Source organism: Lynx canadensis, chromosome C2 (genome assembly GCF_007474595.2).
Source record: "Lynx canadensis isolate LIC74 chromosome C2, mLynCan4.pri.v2, whole genome shotgun sequence".
Classification (NCBI taxonomy): domain Eukaryota; kingdom Metazoa; phylum Chordata; class Mammalia; order Carnivora; family Felidae; genus Lynx; species Lynx canadensis.
Genome location: NC_044311.2, coordinates 144,537,114 through 144,557,859, shown reverse-complemented (window position 1 = coordinate 144,557,859; position 20,746 = coordinate 144,537,114). Strand labels below are relative to the sequence as shown.

Below are 20,746 nucleotides of genomic sequence, written 5' to 3'. Positions count from 1 at the left end.
AAGGATTCATTAAAAATGAAAATATTCATTCTATAAATTGACTTATTTCTGAAATGAGGAATACAAATGGAATGCAGTTGGGTCAGAATGTTTCGGAGATTAAAGGCTAATATTGGGTTTAATGCCACTCTGAAACCAGAAAGCCTGTTGCAACTCGGGTCAGCCTTAATATATTTCCTAGAATAGCAAATCAGTTGCTCAGGTTATGATATGCGTGGTCTTTGCTTTAATGTCAGTGAAAGTCATATAACTCTTATAAAAAATATTAAGTGCCACCTAAGTGCTAGGTTTCATTTAGATACTAGGTCAGGTCAATGAACAATCCCATCCAAAAATGTGTCATCCAAATATCACTTATAAATCTCAGTAAAGGCTCAGCAAAATGGTTATTGCCATATAAAACAAGTTTCTTGAGTCCCAAGGGTCAAGGATGGACATATTTACATAGGGCTTTAGGTATTAGTAACTAACTCTTTGGGCTGAGGTGAGGGATTCTGAATATCAGGCCAACTGTTTCCAAAGAATACTTCCTTAATTTTGGTCTTTCTTTAAAATTGTGCCATACAGGGGCGCCTGGGTGGCGCAGTCGGTTAGGCATCCGACTTCAGCCAGGTCACGATCTCGCGGTCCACGAGTTCGAGCCCCGCGTCGGGCTCTGGGCTGATGGCTCAGAGCCTGGAGCCTGTTTCCGATTCTGTGTCTCCCTCTCTCTCTGCCCCTCCCCCGTTCATGCTATGTCTCTCTCTGTCCCAAAAATGAATAAACGTTGAAAAACAAAATTTAAAAAAAAATTGTGCCATACATGTACAAAATTTCTTAAATATTCCAGGTAATACAAGTCCTTTTAAAATTTAAGATGATTTTGGGGGTTTTAACATTATCAATATCTAGAAAGCTCGAGTCGATATCTTAGGAAAGACAAGTTAGCAATTGCCTAAAGACAAAAAATGGACACAGACTAGGCAAAGAGAAGACAGAGACAAATGTATTATAATGGCTATGGCAATCTAGATACAAAGATGCTGTGTTCATTTGAATATAGAAATTAGAACTCAAACCATTTTTCCCATTTCTCACTTGTACCTGAATGCAGTAATGAATCATGGAGGAAGGAAGTTGAGTGATGTTTGAAGTGAGATTTGAAAAAGATGTAAGATATATGGATAAATGATGAAGGGCAGAGAAAGTGGAGGGGCAGGGAATGATGTAGGGAGGCAAATACAACCTGCATTTGTGGTAGCAGTGAGACTAGAATGTATTCTGGGGAAAGGGCCCAGGACATTTAAAAAAAAAAAAAAAGTCCCGTGGGAAGGCATCCCCTCAAGATGGATTTTTGATCACTGTGAGAGTCTTTCCAGTATTGATGTCGGTTCTGCTGTGTTTTTAAACCCAAACAAGTATGCTTGCATATAGAACCAAAAATAAGTCTATTATCTGTACCTGGCCAAAGTTTTAAAACCCTAGAAATCACTTGACCTTTCGTGATTTCTCGTACACGCGGCCGTGAACCCAATCTTTCTTGACTTCATGTGTTCTTTCATATTCTGAAGAAAGATGCATCATTTGCCCCTCATAATGCAAAACATGTGTGACTTTTGAAGAAATTGATCAGTGTAGGAGTCTTGATTTTACTATTTTTTGCTATTTTTATAAAACTAATTACTACAACTCTGTGATGAGGAGATATTTAATTAAAAATTCAACAATATTTAATGTAACTGACGTTAAGTGACTGGCAATCAAGTATTCTACGCAGTGTGTGGTATGTCGATACTTTGAAGAAACAGCAATTCATTCTAAGAAAATTATAGCAGCAAACTCCAGAACAACCTAACTACTAGCCAAGCAGGTTCCGACATTCTTACGAGTGTGGTCAGGGGACCATAGATTAATACTTTGTCTCAGGCAAATGTAATTCATGGAATGTCACCAAAGGAGGGGCACATGTCGCGTCGTGTTCACTGGCCAGAGTATATAAGCCTCCTTGTAAAGATGTCGACATTCACGCTCAGGATCTTGCCTTGAATAGCAAACCCAGCTCAACACCCTTGACGCCATGAGATACTACGGCAACTACTACGGAGGCCTGGGCTGCGGCTGTGGAGGCTTCGGTGGCCTGGGCTGCGGCTCTGGCTGGGGATGTGACAGCTTCCGCAGACTGGGCTGCGGCTGGGGCTGGGGAGGCCTCAGACATGGCTCCTGCCGCCCACTGTGCTACGGCGGATATGGGTTCTCTAGCTTCTGCTGAAAACATTGTTGAAATTGGAAGCAAAGGGAAAGCCTCCAAATTTATTTGGTCGTATTTTTGTGCTTTGATTTCCAAAGCATCTGTCCTATATCCTCCAGGACCAAGTGATAGCTATGTGTCAACGGTCAAACTGTTTCTACAAATATTTGGTGTCTTTTTCCCTCCAGAACCCCTCATCTTAAATGTGTATTCAATATATAAAACTGCCCCTTGTTTGATGTCCTCATGTTGGTTTACTTTTCTAGCCACGATTGCCTTAGTGTTATCTTTCTAGAAGATCTTGAAGAAAATTTGCGTTTTGCTATTGTCTAATAAAATGATTACTCAAAATATAAATACTTTGGTTTTGTCTGATGTTTTAATTTTACTATTTTAACATCTTCTTTTGCAACTCGGATGAAGATTCCACTTGTGAAGCAGTAAGGTCTGTGGCTATGATATAGTATGATGCAAAAATGTCTCGTTCACCACATTGTACAAGCTTGAGAACACATAGGGAGTAATACGAACAGTTAATAAAAATAACTTGCCTTGTCTGTTCTCTTAATATATATCAGTCCTCTCGAAAGTCCTTTAAGTGTTCCTGGAACTACTAAGGGTTGTGTCGTTCTCATATTTACAAACAAGTGCATTCTTCTGTGTGAAATGGCTACTAGCTAAACATTTTCTTTTTCTTTTTCTTTTTCTTTTTCTTTTTCTTTTTCTTTTTCTTTTTCTTTTTCTTTTGTAAGGCCTTTTATTAGTTTCACTGCATCCTCAGGACGAAGGTAGTCAGATTTCCCGCATAGCCTCTGGTCCCACACCTGCACAGCATCCCCCAATATCAATATGCCCTACCAGAGTGGTACTTTGGTTATAACTGATAAACCTACATTGACATATTATAATCACCCAGCTCATATTGTAATGTTCATTCTTCGTATAGTACATTCTACGGGTTTGGACAAATATACAATGACCTGAATCCATCATTATATCATACCGAGTATTTTTAATGCCTTCAAACCTTCTTTTATTTTAGTTTTTATTTAAATTCCAGTTAGTTAACATCCAGCATAATATCGGTTTCAGGTGTGTAAGTTAGTGATTCGTCACAATAGGTGCACTCCTTAATCCCTGTATGTCTTCTATGGTCTTCCTTTCCATCTCTTCCCTTGCTGAATATCTTCCTGACATCACCAGTCTGGCCAGACATGCCTTTGTTTTCTTACAAATTTTGTTTTTGAGCAGTGGAGGAGAGTGGAAAGTGTCACTCATTTTCCGGGCAGGAACTATACTTCTATAGTTGGCATCTACTGAGAGCTACTGTTTCTTATAAGGCCAATCCACCTGGCATTGCCATGGGACACTGGAACTCAGAGGTACAGTGTTCGATGGAAAATAAACGTGTGGGGGGGTTCTTTTCTGTTTTCTTTTTACACTCTATCACAAATCTCTTAATATTCTATAGATCTTCTCATGAATGAACAATGGTATGCAACTGAGTCACACAACTGGATGCTTTACTGACTACAGGGTCTCCTGGCTGGCAACCCTGGCGGCCTTGCTCAGTCAAGGCCAAATGACCTGGCTCTTTCTTTCTTCGCGATGTATTCTCTCCCAGAAAGTTCCTCAATTACTCATGAGGAACTTTCTTTCAGGCTTGATCCATCAGTTCACCCTTTGGAAGGAGCCTCTTGGAACATCAACAGTGAGCACGGATTGGATTCTCTTCTAGAAGGTTTCTGAGCCAACTTTTAAGTGGCCGGAATAGCCTGCTTCACCAGTTTGTCTGACATGACCAGACATGTGTGAATTCACTCACACTCATACTTGGACCCCTATGACTTCTGTCTTGAGAAATTCTTTTTATCCTTCTGTAAACTGAAAGGAAATACATTACTGTAAGAACAGCTTCCCACAGAAAAAACGGTTACCTTTTTACCTACACTGCAGTTTAGATTTTAAATCAGAAAAGCAAACAAGGGAAGTAAGAGAAAAAAAAAGTGAAAGAGGAGAATTCATGGGTCAGGGTCTGGTGACTTACACAGAATTTACCTTAAATATTTTTGTGAGGAGGACATGAGTACCAGAGTGAATGTCCAAATGCTATTGGACTGGAAGGTGTCAATTCAAAGGATCTCTTACAAATCCCTTCGGAATGCATTTAATCTTGCTAGTGATGCATAAAGCTTAGTATGCTCATATATAAAGCTTAGTGTGTTCTAAATCCCCGGGATAAAATAGAAGAATTCTTTAGGTAATTAGTTTATGCACTAACAAAAATAAAGTGGAATGATCCTTGTAGATTAATAATAATGATAACTGGAGTTATTATCCTATATGATTTACAACTTGAATTTTTCATTTTCCACTGTCTATAATGTAACAATATGCAAACTAGTTTGCACGTTTACATGTGCTCTATAAGGGGTGTAAGTATATATAAAGTTTGGCCTGATAAACATATATAAAAAATCAGAGGGCTTTTAAAGAGCCATTAGTTGGAATACAGAATATGTGATTGCTCAACATAATTGCTTCTGGACAGACAGTACCCTGTACTAAGTATGACCTTGTATAACACGCATATCAGATTTAAATGTTGCCCTTATTTGAAGGTCGTTTCGGTTTTTGATCTGAACTGTCCAGATGCTATTAAATTTGATTTGTGGCCAAACGTAATTAGTGATTCTCCTGAATGTCATGGCTTTTAGAAGCACATTGCAAAGGCTATGTTGATGTTCTTAGTTAAATTGTTAGAGACTTGGAAGCCGGGAACATGAAACACATTTCTAAATTGCAGTCAGTAAGTAGTTCTGGTGGGAGAAGCTTTGTTTATATCTCTTATATCAATAAGATGTTAGAACATACATTCTTCTGAATGTAAGTAGGGGTAAAAGATCCTGATTAAAGATAAAGGGTTTGAAGAAGACATGATAGTGTTAAGGGTACCCCTTGTGTGCTAGTGAATGGAGATCACATAATTTAGGGAGGAGGATTAATGTTAAAAGATAGAATTGGAGGGAGAGTCATTTTTTGAGACATGGACGGAATAAGTAAAATTTCTTACTCCAGGGGCACCTGGGTGGCTCAGTCGGTTAATCGTCTGACTCTTGGTTTCGGCTCAGGTCACGATCTCATGGTTGGTGAACCCAAGTCTTCCTAATTCATCATTTACCCCATTCACATCTTAAGGTGCCATTTTCTTCATGGTCATCTTAGGATGACCATATGTTATTCAAACACAAAGTTTGAAGTCAGATTCCTTGGTTTGCAATGTCAATGTTGATTGATTCCAAGACCTTGGGCAATTGATTTTACTTCATTAAGTCTCACTTTTGTTATCTGCATATTGGGCCTGATTTCATTGTTTCTCCTGTAATGTGGAGAGGATTAAATAAGCTAAGGTTGGTAAAGCATAAAGGAAAGGCCAGACACGGACTAAACAACAGACATTATCTATAGCTATTATTATTACCTTAATACTTTTATCTCCTTACAATACCTTTTTTTTTTTTTCTGAATTTCATTCCATAGAAACACCTCTAGTCCTATAAGGACTATATATAAAAATCATGCTTACATCATGGTCCAGAAAAGTAAAAAAGAGCCTATCCTCAACTATATTTCTTTCACATATTTTCTTTTTTCCACAACAAACTTTATTATACAATGTGACGTTTGATTATTTTTCTCCTCCTCTCAGTAGTGAGCTTCTTCATTGAAATCTGGATTTACTCAGCTTTACTGCCTTTACGTTGAAATTTGTTACAGATTCATACAGTGAAATGTCTTACTTTCTTATTTCACTCCTGGATGTAATACTAAATGGCTATTAAACCTGATATGATCTTGTTGAAAGTTGAATTTCTTTCATGTTATATTTTTATATTGAAATGATAACGGAAATAGTTTGCTAAAAAATCTTAAACATCCCATATGGAACACCAGATTGCTCCAGGGCAGATAGTAAATGCACAAGGCAAGTGCAATAAATTATTAGAACCCCCATCCCAGTAGTCATTTGTACTACATGAAGAGGCCAAAAGCCACGTTCTCCTTCCCGGTCTACTCCAAGGTTCTGTTTAGAGATCCGAGGATAGCTCTGCTTAATTAGCAAGGCAGTAGTTAAAGGAAAGATAGGTACTAAAATATCATTGTCTTCATTGTGTGCTTTTCTTCAGGAAGTAAAGACTATGAAGAGAAAGACGATTTATCTGACATTGTTCTTCATTGAAAGAGATGGAAATCACTTAAAAACAAAGAAACTTATTGAGAACGTGGGTAACTCAAAGAACCTATTGATACACTGGGAGATGGGGCTGACAAGCTGTGTAGGACCCAGGGTTGTAAAGACTGCTGGAATAGCAACCAAGCCCACACTGTAGCAATGGCTTTGTTATGATATCATTTTTAGCCTTTTCAGCCACAGTTGCTTTTTAGCCACCACTCAACACCACAACTCTGGGTAAATTCTGAATTATTCTTTTGTCTTTGCATCACTTTGTCAAAGATCGAGGACCAGGTGACATCCTAGTTCTCAATTCATGCATCCAAGACATCACTACTAGAAATAATAAAAGGAACTGTCTAGTCTTCCTTGGATCTGTATTGGGAATTGCGATACTTCCTTCTTCCAGAACAAAGAGGAAATACTGAGTAGCCCTCTCTCCCTCCCAAAAAAGTAATGTCGGTGACATAGAGCTAAAATGAATCTGCATGGTTTCCTTCATACCAGATTCAGCCCAGAAAATAAGTACATGGTCCTCTTCGCTAAGTAAGCTATTCAATCCCTCAGTCGCACCTCCCATTATAGTTTGTTATATGGGTCAGCTTGGATGGGCTATGGTACTCAGTGATTTATCAAACATTGATCTAGGTATTACTGCATGTTGTGTGGTCTCAGCCTACCAAAAACCACTGTTGTGACCGGACAAGACTTTGTGATTCTTATTAAGACTGTAAGATGCTTTCAGCAATAACCATCATGAAACTTCGAAAAACTAAAGGTTTGTTACGTATAAGACCTATAAATTACACAACACACCTGGGACCACACAGCAAGGTCATAGGTAGAGAGAGGGAGAGAGACAGTGCATGGGCCTGGGGTTCTGCTTTTACTGGGGTCAAGGGTGGGAGCCTCAGGTTTTACAGATCACTGTTGATACACTTAAAACACAAGAGAGGGAATACAAAGCTAGGAAGAAAAACAATGGCCAAAATGGTCAGTTATTGAGATCAACTAAGATCTCTAAAACCAAGAAGCCTCAATGTGGGAAGGTGGCCTGGCTTTTTGTTTGGTGTGTGGCTGGCAATGTGTTTATTCAGGATAAGCATCTTTGAAGTGGATGCCTCTTTGAAGTGTGGCAATCAAAGCTGAAGTTAGGTACTCGCCTTACAAAAAGAAAAAAAAAACAAACAACTGTCAGGTTTACTTTGACAGTATTTTGAAGATGTGGTTAGCATCTATAATCAGTTGACTTTAAGTAAAAGAAAGTACCCTGCATAATGAGGTGAACCTAATCCAATCAATTAGAAGCCTTAAAAGAAAAAAAAAATTGAGGTTTCCCAAAGAAGGAATTCTGCCTCAAGACAGCAGTCTCAACTCCTGCTTGAATTTCCAGTCTGCCAGCCATTCCTTCCCCTTTCTGATTCGCCAACCCCCACGATCATGTAAACCAGTTCCTTAAAGTAAATCTCTTCATCTAATTATATGACGTCACACACACACACATACTCTCTCTCTTTGTCTCTCTCTCTCTCTCTCTATATATATATGGATATCCATATACATATGGATATATATATGTATATATATCCATATATATTTTTTACTACAGTATATACAATATACAGTAGTAGTATGTACTATATACAAGAATAGATATATATACTAAAATAGTGCACACACACACACACACACACACACAATATTGGTTCATTTTATCTGCAGACTCTGATACACCTTCCAAAACATTCCTCCAGTTTTCTATAGTTGATGAAAACTCCCCTAAATCAAATCAAATTGCCACTCAGCACTTAAGGTTATGACATGTGATCATAGTTAGAACTGTAAATTCAGGGGTGCCTTGGTGGCTCCATGCCTCTAGTGCCTCTAGATTTCAGCTCAGGTCATGATCTCACAGTTCTTGGGACTGAGCTCTGGGCTGACAGCATGGAGCCTGCTTGGGATTCTCTCTCTCCCTCTCTGTCTCTGCCCCTACCCTGCTCCCACATGCTCTCTCTCTCTCTCTTTCTCTCTCTCTCTCTCTCTATTAAAACAAATAAATAAACTTAAAAAAAAAAAACCCTGTCAATTCATTTCCTGGGGTTGAGAGGGATACATACAGACTATACGTTGCTCTCAACCTGTCCCTGGAACACTGCACACAAAAACCTTGGGAGGAAAAGCAAAGAAGAGAAAGATAAAATGAAGAGACAAATCTGTAGCAAGAGATGCAGTGTCAAGAGGACAGGCTCACATGGAATGACACAGCGAGAGACCTAGAACCTAGGGAGCACATGGTGAGTGAGCTCTGAGAATAGATGTGACAAGGGTAAGGGGCAGATACCAAAAGGGTAAGGGGTCAGCAAAGATCAATTATCTCTACAAAAATTATGACCCAGGTTTTTATTGATCTAAATGTGTTGTAGATAACACCATCAAGTGTCTATCTTAATCCTTTTCTGGAGAGCTCTCTAAATCAGCAATATGGGCTAATAGAAAAGACATAGGCTCTTGGGTCTAAGGCTCAGCTAAGTTTATATCCAGCCTGTGTGCTGAATAGCTGTGATGCTTTGGGGCATGTTATTACTTAAATTCTCTATACCATCTGTGAACTGAGAGCAAGAACAGTATCTACATCACAGAATGATTGTATTAAATGAATTAGTACATCTAAAGTTCCTGGCACAAATTAAGCATGAATAAACACTTGATATTCTTACCATCGTTATTACCCAGGTGACAGATGTGTCTGTCTCAGGTTCTCAGGTGAAGTCATTAACCCTTCAATAGATGTTTGTTTTAAAGAATGGTGGACAGCTCATGACATTTACATAATATATGTTCTTACAGAGAGTGTCCGAAGCAGTCATATATAATTAGTGAACCAAAATAATCTTTTGAAACACAGTTGGAGTATTACCTTATGTCATGGAGTGAGTTTATGGGAATCTCAACCAAGGTAGGATACAAGCTAAGGCTTTGAGGATGGAAAAATTACCTCTAATAGGCACAAAGATGATTAAAGGAATCCTAAAAACATGTTAACATGTAGGAGGCCCTCCCTTGCTGGAATCAAGGTAATATTAAAGGGTTTGGGGGATTTCAGATGCCTTTTCAACTGTGAAGTCTACAGACTTTCCCAGCTTCACTTCTGAGGATTTGTAAAGCCCCTGTGCAGAGAGTGACATTTAAGCTCAAGTAACTCAGCTTTTACTACCCAATTGAATTCATTCCTGTAATAGAGAGTAAACTGAGGTCAATGAAAATCCAGAAATTTTGCAATGGGTATTGTGACCTCATGGTTTTGGTCGCCACTCTCATTTTCATGGTGGAGATGAAGACTTTGGAAGACAAGGTAAAAATAATATTCTGGCCTCTGTCTGGTCATGGTGGGTATATGTTCTTAGTAATCAATTCAGCACTCATTAACCTTGGTGCTAACATTCTGTATTCATTGAGTTAATACCAACTGTGTCCCATCACTGGGACCTATTTTGATCATTTTTAGACCAGTATCTTTAAAGCATGACATTATGAAAAACCAAGTCAATACCAGTTAAAACAAATCAGTCCAAGGAAACAATCAAGCAAGCTGGTTTTGCAACATGTAGAACAATACTGTTATTTATTTCTTATCTTTCTTTAGTATTTTCGATGCATTAAATATTTAGTCTCTGGGAGAAAAAAAGGCCTGTATGACAAAAGACTTATAAGATATGGCACCCTAATCTCAAAGAAAATTTAATAGCAAAGAACATCATGGCATTGCCTACGACCTACTTGACCCATTTTATTGTACCAATTCTTCAGTTGAGAAAGTTGGCTTCACCCACAGCTGACTTGACTTTGTGGTTGCATTTGTGCAGTAACTTTGTAATGTTTGCAAACCTTGACCCCAAAGATATCCAGTTTTTTATCTTTCACAATGACTGTGTAAGGCATTATTTTTCTCTTTGCACTTTCAATCTGAATCTACTTATTATTGTCATAAAAAACAGTGATTTCTGAGCATCATGCTTTTTCAGTGTCGATTGGATCTTCTAAATGAGCAATGATTTCTTATTTTTAGAGATAATATATGTTGTTCCCATAGACCTCTGATTAAAATGAGTAGGTAGACACCAGTGTTTTCCAAAGCCAATTGAAATGATGTAGCTGATATAATAACTTTTAACTCTTAACAGAAACACGTCTCCTTTTCCCATTTAGAAACAGCAATAAATAGTCCATGGTAACTTTAAGTGTGACTTTATCTGTGTAGTTACTTTTTTTAACTTTTATTCCAAAGAATGGCCCAACATAAGCATCATACATAATTTATACATCATGCTTACACCTGTATAAGCCAACCCCAATTCCAGCCAACCCCAATCTTCACATCTCTAAATACATGCATTGTACTAGTTCCATGACCAAGGTATTTTGACATTCTGTGATTCTTGTTTCTACTATTGCTATGGAGCAGAGTTTCTTTTGAATACTAAAATCTTATTTAGAAAATAAAGACAAATACCTTCAGAAATATAGACGTCCTTGTGGTTCAAGACAAATGGCTAAGAATTCTTATTACTACCACAAATTATTACATAACCCATATGCTTTGGTCTTTTGTTATTTTATCTGAACAGAATTTCCTGAAATGTTGATTGTCTGTCTTAACTGGTTGTCTGACTATCTGTGAGGTAGCCTTCAAGATCTGAGGGGAAATGCTGCAACTTTCGAGACAAGTGTAAGTTTCCAGCTTTACCTAAAGTTTCGACAAAGCTGTAAAAACGTAACTGCTCTTCAGTGTTTACTGTAGAATCTAGTGAGTGTTGAAATTCATGACTTGAAATAACTTGGGTTAACTGATTTTTATTTTCAAGACATTTTCTTTCGCTTCATAAATTGATGTTTATTGCTAAAAATAAAACAAGTGAACATATGCATTTTGATGAGTTTGGAGTTATAGTGCTCGGCACTTAGTCTGGCTGGCTTCGACTTTAATCACCTGAGATCAGTTCATTTGGATTTAATAAGAAATCCACCATTTAATGCTGAATAATTTGCAACAATATGGATGAACCTGAGGGCATTATGCTAAGTGAAATAAACCAGACACAGAAAGACAAATGCTACAAAAGAAAAAGAAAGAAAGAAAGAAAGAAAGAAAGAAAGAAAGAAAGAAAGAAAGAAAAATGCTACATGATCTCACTTATATGTGGAATCTAAAAACATCAAAATTATAGCAACGCAGAATAAAAGGGTGGTTACCAAGGGCTGGGAGTTGGGGAAATGATGAGATGTTGGTCAAAAAGTACAAACTTTCTGTTAAAAGATGAAACTTCTAGAGACCTAATGTACAGCATGGTGGTTATGATTAATAGTAATGTATTGATTGTGTACTTAAAATTTGCTAAGAGAGTAAATCTCAAGTGTTCTCACCACACGAAAAAGAAGGTAACTGTGTGAGGCGATGCATGTGTTAGCTAGCTTGGCCATGGTATTCATTTCACATGTGTATATACACTAAACATCATGATGTACACCTTAGACATATACAGTGTTTATTTGTTCATTACACCTCAATAAATAGTTGGAAAAAATCCACCATTTAAACATGCAGTTCTTCGCTAAACATTTCATCCTCATGGTATATATCAACAGGGAAGGGGAAGCCAGAAGGCCCCCTTGCTTCTAAAACTCATCAGGTTTTATCCCCTTCACCACAAGGCAACAGTTGTCAAAATGCTTTGGGGCTCACCAACTTTCTTTTATTTGTCTGATTCTTGTCTTCATTATAGCTTCTTTATATCACTTTATCTTATCACCTTGGTCCAAATTTCCTATTTTTTCCCCTAAACATTTCCATTAAGCATTTTCTTTACTGAAACAGACACAAAAGAATTCTTTTCCAACATATTTGCCTCCTTAAATTCTTCCTAAAGTGTATCTCTAAAATAAAGCAATACAAAAATACACAAAATCAATGAACACATTTCTTGACAGATTAGGCAGAAACTACAAGGATCAAAAATAACTCCCTCTTTGGTAAATATCAATTATGTGTTTGCATTTGCATACATCTGTATGTTTATATTTGATTTTGAACTCCCTATATGTGAGGACCATCCCCTGCAGACTACTTAACTGGGAAATTTGTATTAATCTTCACCTGAATCAATATTAGGAGTATTTTGGATGGCTGAAAGTGTTTTTGAGTCTCCAAGCTAAGAACAGAGAAAAAAAAGTAAAGTACTTTTTATATGAGTTGATAAAGTACTAAAGTTGATTGTTTCGGCTTGAGTGTTCATCAGCTAGTGTCACTGAAATTATGAAGACATAATTTTAGATGCGTCCCCTTCTATGTCTTTTTTTTAAAGCTTATGAAGGAAGAGAATTGAGTCTTCAGAAATCAAAATGAGAAGTGCAGAGAAAATAGAAATGTTTTGCTAAATTGCTTTTAGTCTTGTTATACAAAGGTTGGGAAACGTATCATAGTCGGAAGGAGTGTGTTAGTTTCTCATATATACTTGATTGCTCCCTGGAAATTAATCATAACATTTATCTTTCCTCTAGTGATTAAAAACCAGCTTCTGGTAAGTTTAATAAACTCCTGTTTATACAAACAATGTTCTTCTGAAACTGCTAGGTACTACGACTGGCACTTGAAAATTTGTGTACATTTCTAGACCTAAGAAAAATGTTATATATCTCTGCCTGTCCTTACTTGGTGCAATTCTTCCCTGCTTTGCTACTTCTTTCTTTTACTTTTTTCCCAAACTTACTTTATTGAGATATGAATGACATGCAAAAAGCTGTATATATTTAATGCATACAACTTGATAAGTTTGGAGATCACATATCCCTAAGCCAACACCACAATCTATGCCATAAACATATCCATAACCTCCAAAAGCTTCCTCCCATCCTCTTGATGATGATGATGATGGTGATGATGATAATGCTGATGATAGTCATGAAAACACTTAGCATAGAATCTGTCCTGTTAGCAAAATTTTAAATGGGCCAGTACAGCATTGTTGTCTACAGGCACTACGACATACAATAGATCTCAGGGATTGTCGTATTACATAGCCACGACTTTGTACCCTTTGACTAATACCTCTTCATTTCCCCCTTTCCACAATCCCTGGCAATGACCATTCTCTCTTTGCTTCTATGGTATTTACTGGGCCAGAGTCTTCACACAAGCGTATCAAGTAGTATTTGTCCTTCTGTATCTGGTTTATTTCACTTAGCATAATGTCCTCCAGGTTCATTCGTCTTGTCACAAATGGCAGCGTTTGCTTCCTCTCTAAGGATGAATAATATTCCATTGTCTGTGTATACCACATTTTAAATCCATTTGTCTATTGGTGAACTCGTAGTTTGTCTGTGTGTCTTTCTATTGTGAATAATGCTCAGTGAACATGGGAGTGCAGATATTGTTGCTTCTATTTCGACTAAAGTTTCCATGGATGGCTTTATAAAGCACTGGCCTTAAACAAGAAAATTAATAAGGAGAAAAGTGATTTCAGAAAAGAGAAATGAGATCAGCTAACATTAAAGACACTAAGAACCTCAGAATTTGTAAGCATAATAATAGATATATAATATACCAAAATCGTATAGCCTTCTCCTATTCACTACCTAATTTAAACCAGGAATGTTGAATACCTTACATAAACTCTGGAAACATTATAATCCCCAAATGCAAGGATAAAGAAATTGAATCAGAGAGTTTAAGTGACTTACTCAAGACCACACAGCTAGTAGGTGATAACGCTAGGATTTGAATTTGGATCCAAAACCCATGTTTGTTCTTTTTACTACACCCTGCTGTTGTCAGAGAGCACACATGAGTTGTGGTATTGAAATAAACTTTCACTGTGGACAAATGAGAGGTGGTAGATTGACTTTGTAGTCATCCCTGGTCAATTTAGATTGATCATAAATTGGTAAAACATAATAGAGTTTTAGAAACCAGAATAAAAATAAAGGGACAAAATGGGTCTTGTTTAAGATCACAAGTTTTTGATTGGAGTGTATCTAGATAAAATCAAGGAGACTCTAGCAGAGGCCGACTGTAATCAGCTCTCCATAGCATTCTTTTTATTTCCTTTTTTTTTTTTTTTACCATACCTAATTTTAGATTAATTGGAATAGATATCAGTAATACTTTGTGTAGGGCTATTGAACAAAAGCCATAATCCTAAGTAGAGAATGGACAGAAAGGTCACTTTATTTGAAGAAAATTCTCTAGGCTAAGACCACAACAATGGGACTCAGTCTAATGGGACATGGTGAAGGAAGAGTAGTCGATGCCAATCTTTCCTCATTCTCCTCTTGTCCTTCCCCCTTTCTCCATGGAATATATGATACCTCAAACTCTACCCGATACCTTTTAAGAAAGATAAGCATTTTCAAAAGTGCTCCAGGAAAACAAGACATTTCATGGGAGATAGGCTAGGTGCTTGGAAGGACGAAATTTAAAAGGATAACCCAGAAGGATGGAAAGTTCTGAAAAAAGGAAGGAGTCTCTCCTTCACAGAACATTTTCTTAATTCAAACTCTCTCTTAACACACAAAGTCTAACTTCTTTATGCTAAAAGTGATTGGACTTTACTAGGGGGCAGATGATTTGAACAGCAGAGGTAATGTAAATGAGGTGCTGAGTAGATACGGTTATAAAGAAAACATTTTAAAATTTAAAAACAATCACGAGTCTGTATGATTTTCTCACAATTCAAGATTCTGTAGAAACCCCCGATACAGATGTTTGTAACGTCCTTTTTTGTTGAGGAAGACAAAATGGCTGCAGTGGTGCCTTTGTACACCAGGGGGCGTATGACAATTGTTCCCTCTTTTCTCACCACTTTGGAGATTTCTAAGTTTTCAGAGAGCTTTCATTCACTCTTTCGTTCCTCGTCATCTCATTGATCATATGGATAGTTTTCAAGACTTCCCCTTGTCTTTTCTGATATTATTCTGGAGCCCAACGACCTGATGTAGGCTGGGAGTTTCTACTTTAAGTATCATTTATAGGCCAACGGAGAGCCATTTTAAGATTGGAATAAAACTTTTCAAACTCTCAATTCTTTCTTTCCAAGTCTGAATTCTTTGCTCTATGAAGACTGACATTTCTGTTGAGGTAGAAACTGGTGCAAATTAGGATGGGCACGACCTAGTTTTCCATAACTTCTCCTTTAGGTGGTTGTACTCCAATGATAGCTTGCTAAGGATCTTTTGGATTTAGAACAATTCTCATTGAAAATCTATGCCAGATTAGGATAAGAAAAATGTCATAGAATGTTGTTTAATGGCTCTAAAATAAAAATTATTCATTAGTGAAAGTCCTTTCTTTTTAGTTATTAAAGAATATAGAGTTTCAAACTATATGTATATATATAATTTATTGCTATATATATTTAGTTTATATATAAAGCTATATATAAATTTATATATAATATATATAGTTTATTACTATATATGGTTTATATATGTCATTATATATATAGTTTATTATAATTTCAAGACACATGGCAAATGTAAAAGTGAATACAAAAACTTATACTTTCTTGAAGAAAGTTTTCAGAGTTTTAGTGTGTTGGACACTAGTATTCTAGAGAAAGGGCTTTGTCAATCAGTTGTTTTTTTTTAACACTTGAACCTGAAGGAAACAGAGGTTATGGCTCAATACCAGAAAACATGATTTCCTATGTGCAGTGCCGAGCACAGCCTTTGTAAGGCAAGTACCTCATACAGATCCGAATTAGGGAACATAATGGAGAGCAGTAACTGACGTAGTTTCTGAGGCATGCCATCAATCATACTCCATTTGCATTCTGAAAATGTCTGCTGGCAGTGACCTCTGTTTTCAGAAGTCAGGTGGAACACTCATCTGTTAAATTCAATGCAAACTACAAAGCAAAGCTTAGTGGCTGGATTGTGGCTTATTTCTCAAGAGACTGTGATAATTACAAGTGAAAAAATCCCGGACCGTTCTCATGGTAGAAGGTTTGGGAAAGAAATATACCAATGCACAAGGGTTGCTTAGCAACATGGTTTTCAAAAGGGAAAGCCAATTGTTGAGTTTTCAGAAAGTCACCGCCTTGAATACACCATATCCCTATTCCTTTAGTGAAAGGGTGAGAGAATTGGATAAAGGCCCAAGTTCTTTTTGACCCCTCTATCAATGCTGGACTAGCGATGCTTACACACGAAGTTATGATATTTATTTCCTTATGCAATAATTCACATTTTATGGAACATCTGTTATGAACTAAGTAGGTACTCCCATGTGATGTCCATCCCGGCCTCACCAGAACATCATCTACTATCTCTTAGAGAAGAATAATATGACAAAGAAAATGATTACTATGTCAGAGTATTTCCATACCTGTTAATGGTTAGAAAGTTGACCATGAGAGTAATATTATAGGCATCAGTGTCTAAAACATTGTTTGACCAGGAAGCCTTTTCTAATTATAAGTACGATGCAATAAAAACTAATGGAATATCTAGTATATGATTAGAAAAAAACTAGGCTGGATGTTGTATTAGATTTTTAATGAAGGTAATACTCAAACGGTAGGAAATAAACATGCATGAGTGGTCATGATACCAGAGAAAAATGGTAAGTACCATGTTAGCAAGCAGAGGGATTCCTCAGAGAGGGTGAAAGTGTGAACAGGCCGAATGTCCAGCATTTCAACATATAAAAACAGAGCCATAGCCCAAACAAAAACAAAGGTGTATCAAAGCACAGCGTTGATAGGGCATTAATGAACAACTGGGAGTGTGGTAAGAAATGAATCTGCAAAAGCAGGTTGGGACTATATTGAAGATTCTTCTGTGAAAGAACAGTACCGAATGAAAATCAGACAGACCTAAATCCTGGCTTTAAAAGTCATTAGGCACGTATCCTTGGGCATGTTATTGATTTTCTCTGACTTGGGGTACCTACCACAAAGAGTTGTAAGAATTAGGTAAGATGCTTCATGCACAGAACAGACTCTAGTCACACAGCAGTGAGAGCCCAGCAGTTTATGTAAATGAGTATAAGAGAGACACACGGAAGGACTCAGGACGTTGCATTTCAAACACGATCTTAGGTTGCATTTGCTTTTGTTTTTGTTTTCTTTTCACATTTTTTATTTAAATTCTAGTTAGTTAGCATACACTGCATATTGGTTTCAGGAGTAGAATGCAGTGATTCATCATTTACACACAACACCCAATACTCATTACAACAGGTGGCCTCCTTCATACCCATCACCCATCTAGACTATCCCCTACTCACCTGCCTCCATCAACTTTCAGTTTGTTCTCTATCTTTAAGGATCTATTATGGTTCGTTTCCCTCTCTCTCTTTTATCCCCCGTCCCCTATACTCATCTGTCTTGTTTCTTAAATTCCACATATGAGTGAAAACATATGGCATTTTTCTTTCTCTGACGGACTTATTTCGCTTAGCATAATACATTCTAGCTCCATCCGTGTCATTGCAAATGGGAATATTTCATTCTTTTTTCATGGCTGAGTAATACTCCAGTGTGTGTGTGTGTCTGTGTGTGTGTGTGTGTGTGTGTGTGTGTGTGTGTATCACATCTTTATCCATTCATCAGTTGATGGACATTTGGGCTCTCTCCATAGTTTGGCTGTTGTCAATAGTGCCGCTCTAAATATTGGGGTGCGTGTACGTCTTCAAATCTGTATCTTTTGAGTGCACACATGAAACGATGCTCAAAATTACTCATAGTGGGAAATACAAATCAAAACCATGATGAGATACTGCCTCACACCTGTCAGAATGGCTAAATTTAGCAACACAAGAAATAACAGGTATTGGCGAGGATGTGAGGAAAGAGGAACCCTCTTGCATTCTTTGTTGGTGGGAATACAAAATGGTGCAGCCACTCTGGAAAATAGCATGAAGTTTCTCAAAAAGTTAAAATGGATTGTTACGTTAGGTTTTCACACAGATACACTTAGCGTATTCAATATGTTGAAATAGCCTTCTTTCACAAGGGAACACGACCTTTTGTATTTTTTTTTAAAACTTAGAGCCCTCTCAGAATCTTTGTTCACTTTTAATGGAAACTAGTGTTCAAGAACTATTTCATACCTTTTGAACTTTAAGACAGAAGGTAGTGCAAGCTCACTGAAAAATTCTAATCACGATAGTGGTCAATTTCAAAAGAAGTGGTGAACTGCAGGCAAGCAGAGGACCTACCCCAGGGTGGAAAGGAACGTATCTAGGTTTCCTTCAGGAGGTTGTTGCCCTGTTGGAGCCAGGATGTGCCTTACAAGATTAAAAGAAAAAGAAAAAATGGAGTAGCAAGTTACCTTTTAACCTCTCTATTTTAAGATCTTGAAGCTTGTGCAGGTTAAAAAAAAGAAGAAGAAGAAATACGGGGGCAATCAATACATGTCAGTGGAACAAAACACAGAGCAGTCATTGGTATGCAGGGGTTCTCAATAACTGAATGGCCGAATAGCCGACTGAATAAGTGAAGCAGGTCCAATTTAGCCCACAATGTTTGGGCTTCTGGGGTAAAGTAGGTGTCCTATGTCCCAGCACATAGCTGTCAATAAATATTTACCACTGTTATCCTCATTGGCAAACCACTGAATGTCTTTAACAGGAGAAATTATATTATCTAAACTGTTTTAAGAAGGCAACTCTGTTTTAGTATTCAATTCTGTTTTATCGATCCAATTGTTTTATCCAAAGCAAAGACTAGATTTGTATGGAAAGAAATCAGACATGGGAAATTTGTTGCAACGTTACTTCACAGGGGGGTCACAAAGGCCTGCACAAGACAGTAAAATAGGAGTGTGGAAGTGGAAAGAAACAGCAGCGATGTGGAACATTCTAGAGGTATAGGTTAATCTTATTGGTCATGTCGGTTAAGAGAAAGATAAAAATAAAACCAACACCAAGATTTTGAGTCATCGTGATGGAAATAATGGTTTATATTAAAAGCAATAAGGAGATATAACCATGAGGTCAAATTTTAACAAGCTACACTGGAAATATTGATGGTTGATATGTATGGTAAGAGAGGCCTGGGATAAGCTGCCATTCAGGACTCTCTGGAAGAATAGTTACAATTTCAAATTCATATTTTAAAATTATCTGCAAAATTGGTAGTGAAAAATATGAAAGTAGATGCAGTCATCCTGGGAGGGATTATGGAGCATAAACAAGAGGGCTTGGTTACTCTACCCTGAAGGGTGCCCACATCTGAGGACTGGATAAAAGGAAATGGGGCCTAAGGCGAGATGCACGATGAGAAATCCAAGGTGGTGCAGCATCAGATAAACATTCTCACAAACAGTTCAAAGTTGAAGAGAGTTTCAAGTAGAGAGTGATAAAATGGCCCCAAGGCATGCAGCTCAGAAAGGGCAGGGAAATTTAGGGAATGAGAAGAAACTACTGAGTTGGATGATTAGTACGGCATCGGTGACCACTCACCTAGAACTTCAGCAGAGGGGGCATGGTGGTGGCCAGGAAAGAGTGAGCAGATACAGGGCACCTGGGCGGTTCAGTCAGTCGAGTGTCCTACTCTTGAATTTGGCTCAGGTCATGATTCCAGGGTCGTGGGATCTAGTTCTGTGTCCACGCTCAGTGCAGAGTCTGTTTGAGATTCTCTCTCTCCCTCTGCCACTCTCTCCTGCTCTCTCTTTCTCTCATATAAATAAATAAATATATTTTATTATATACATTAAGTAAATACATATATTTATTTTAATAATGTTAAATAAATGTAGAATAGAATTTTAATAAAATTTATTAAATAATAAATTAAATTTATTTAATAAAATTAAACAAATATATGTGTGTGTGTGTATATATACGCACACATATATATACACATATTAAAGAATGAGCAGACATTAAAGATGAGCAAACATCAAATATAGAGTTTATGTGTAGTAAAGAGCCACAGAGGCAAACAATTGGGCTGGACCGTGTAACTAGAACGAAGGCAGGGAAAGGGGCCGTAGCAAGGAGATGTCATCAGTTTCTGTTCACTTATACTCTGTCCCCATAGATCTATGTATCCAACTCTACACCGCTTTGCTGTGGTTATTGTTGTTACAAGTTGGTAGATTTTACCGTGATGGTTCTTGGGAGTTTTCAACAACAATGGCTTTTTCTTTCAAATTATTTTCCAGAGTATGAGGTAGAATATTCTGGTTACATCTATGGTTATTGGCAATTACTCAGGGATCTGGCAATATAAAAACAGTGTCTCGGGTGCCTGGGTGGCTCAGTCAATTGGGCGTCCAACTTCGGC

General features: G+C 37.4%; 1 protein-coding gene across 1 annotated transcript; it reads left to right on the top strand.

Annotated features, from left to right (window-relative positions):
* Positions 1-2,056: 2,056 nt before the first annotated feature.
* On the top strand, positions 2,057-2,248 carry LOC115522943 (keratin-associated protein 19-4-like). The gene has a single exon (XM_030328485.1). It carries the CDS (start codon positions 2,057-2,059, stop codon positions 2,246-2,248), a length of 192 nt encoding a protein of 63 aa, XP_030184345.1.
* Positions 2,249-20,746: the final 18,498 nt, after the last annotated feature.

What these genes read in the sequence shown, in the direction of transcription:
- LOC115522943 (XM_030328485.1), top strand. Translation starts at nt 2,057, where the DNA reads ATGAGATACTACGGCAACTACTACGGAGGCCTGGGCTGCGGCTGTGGA.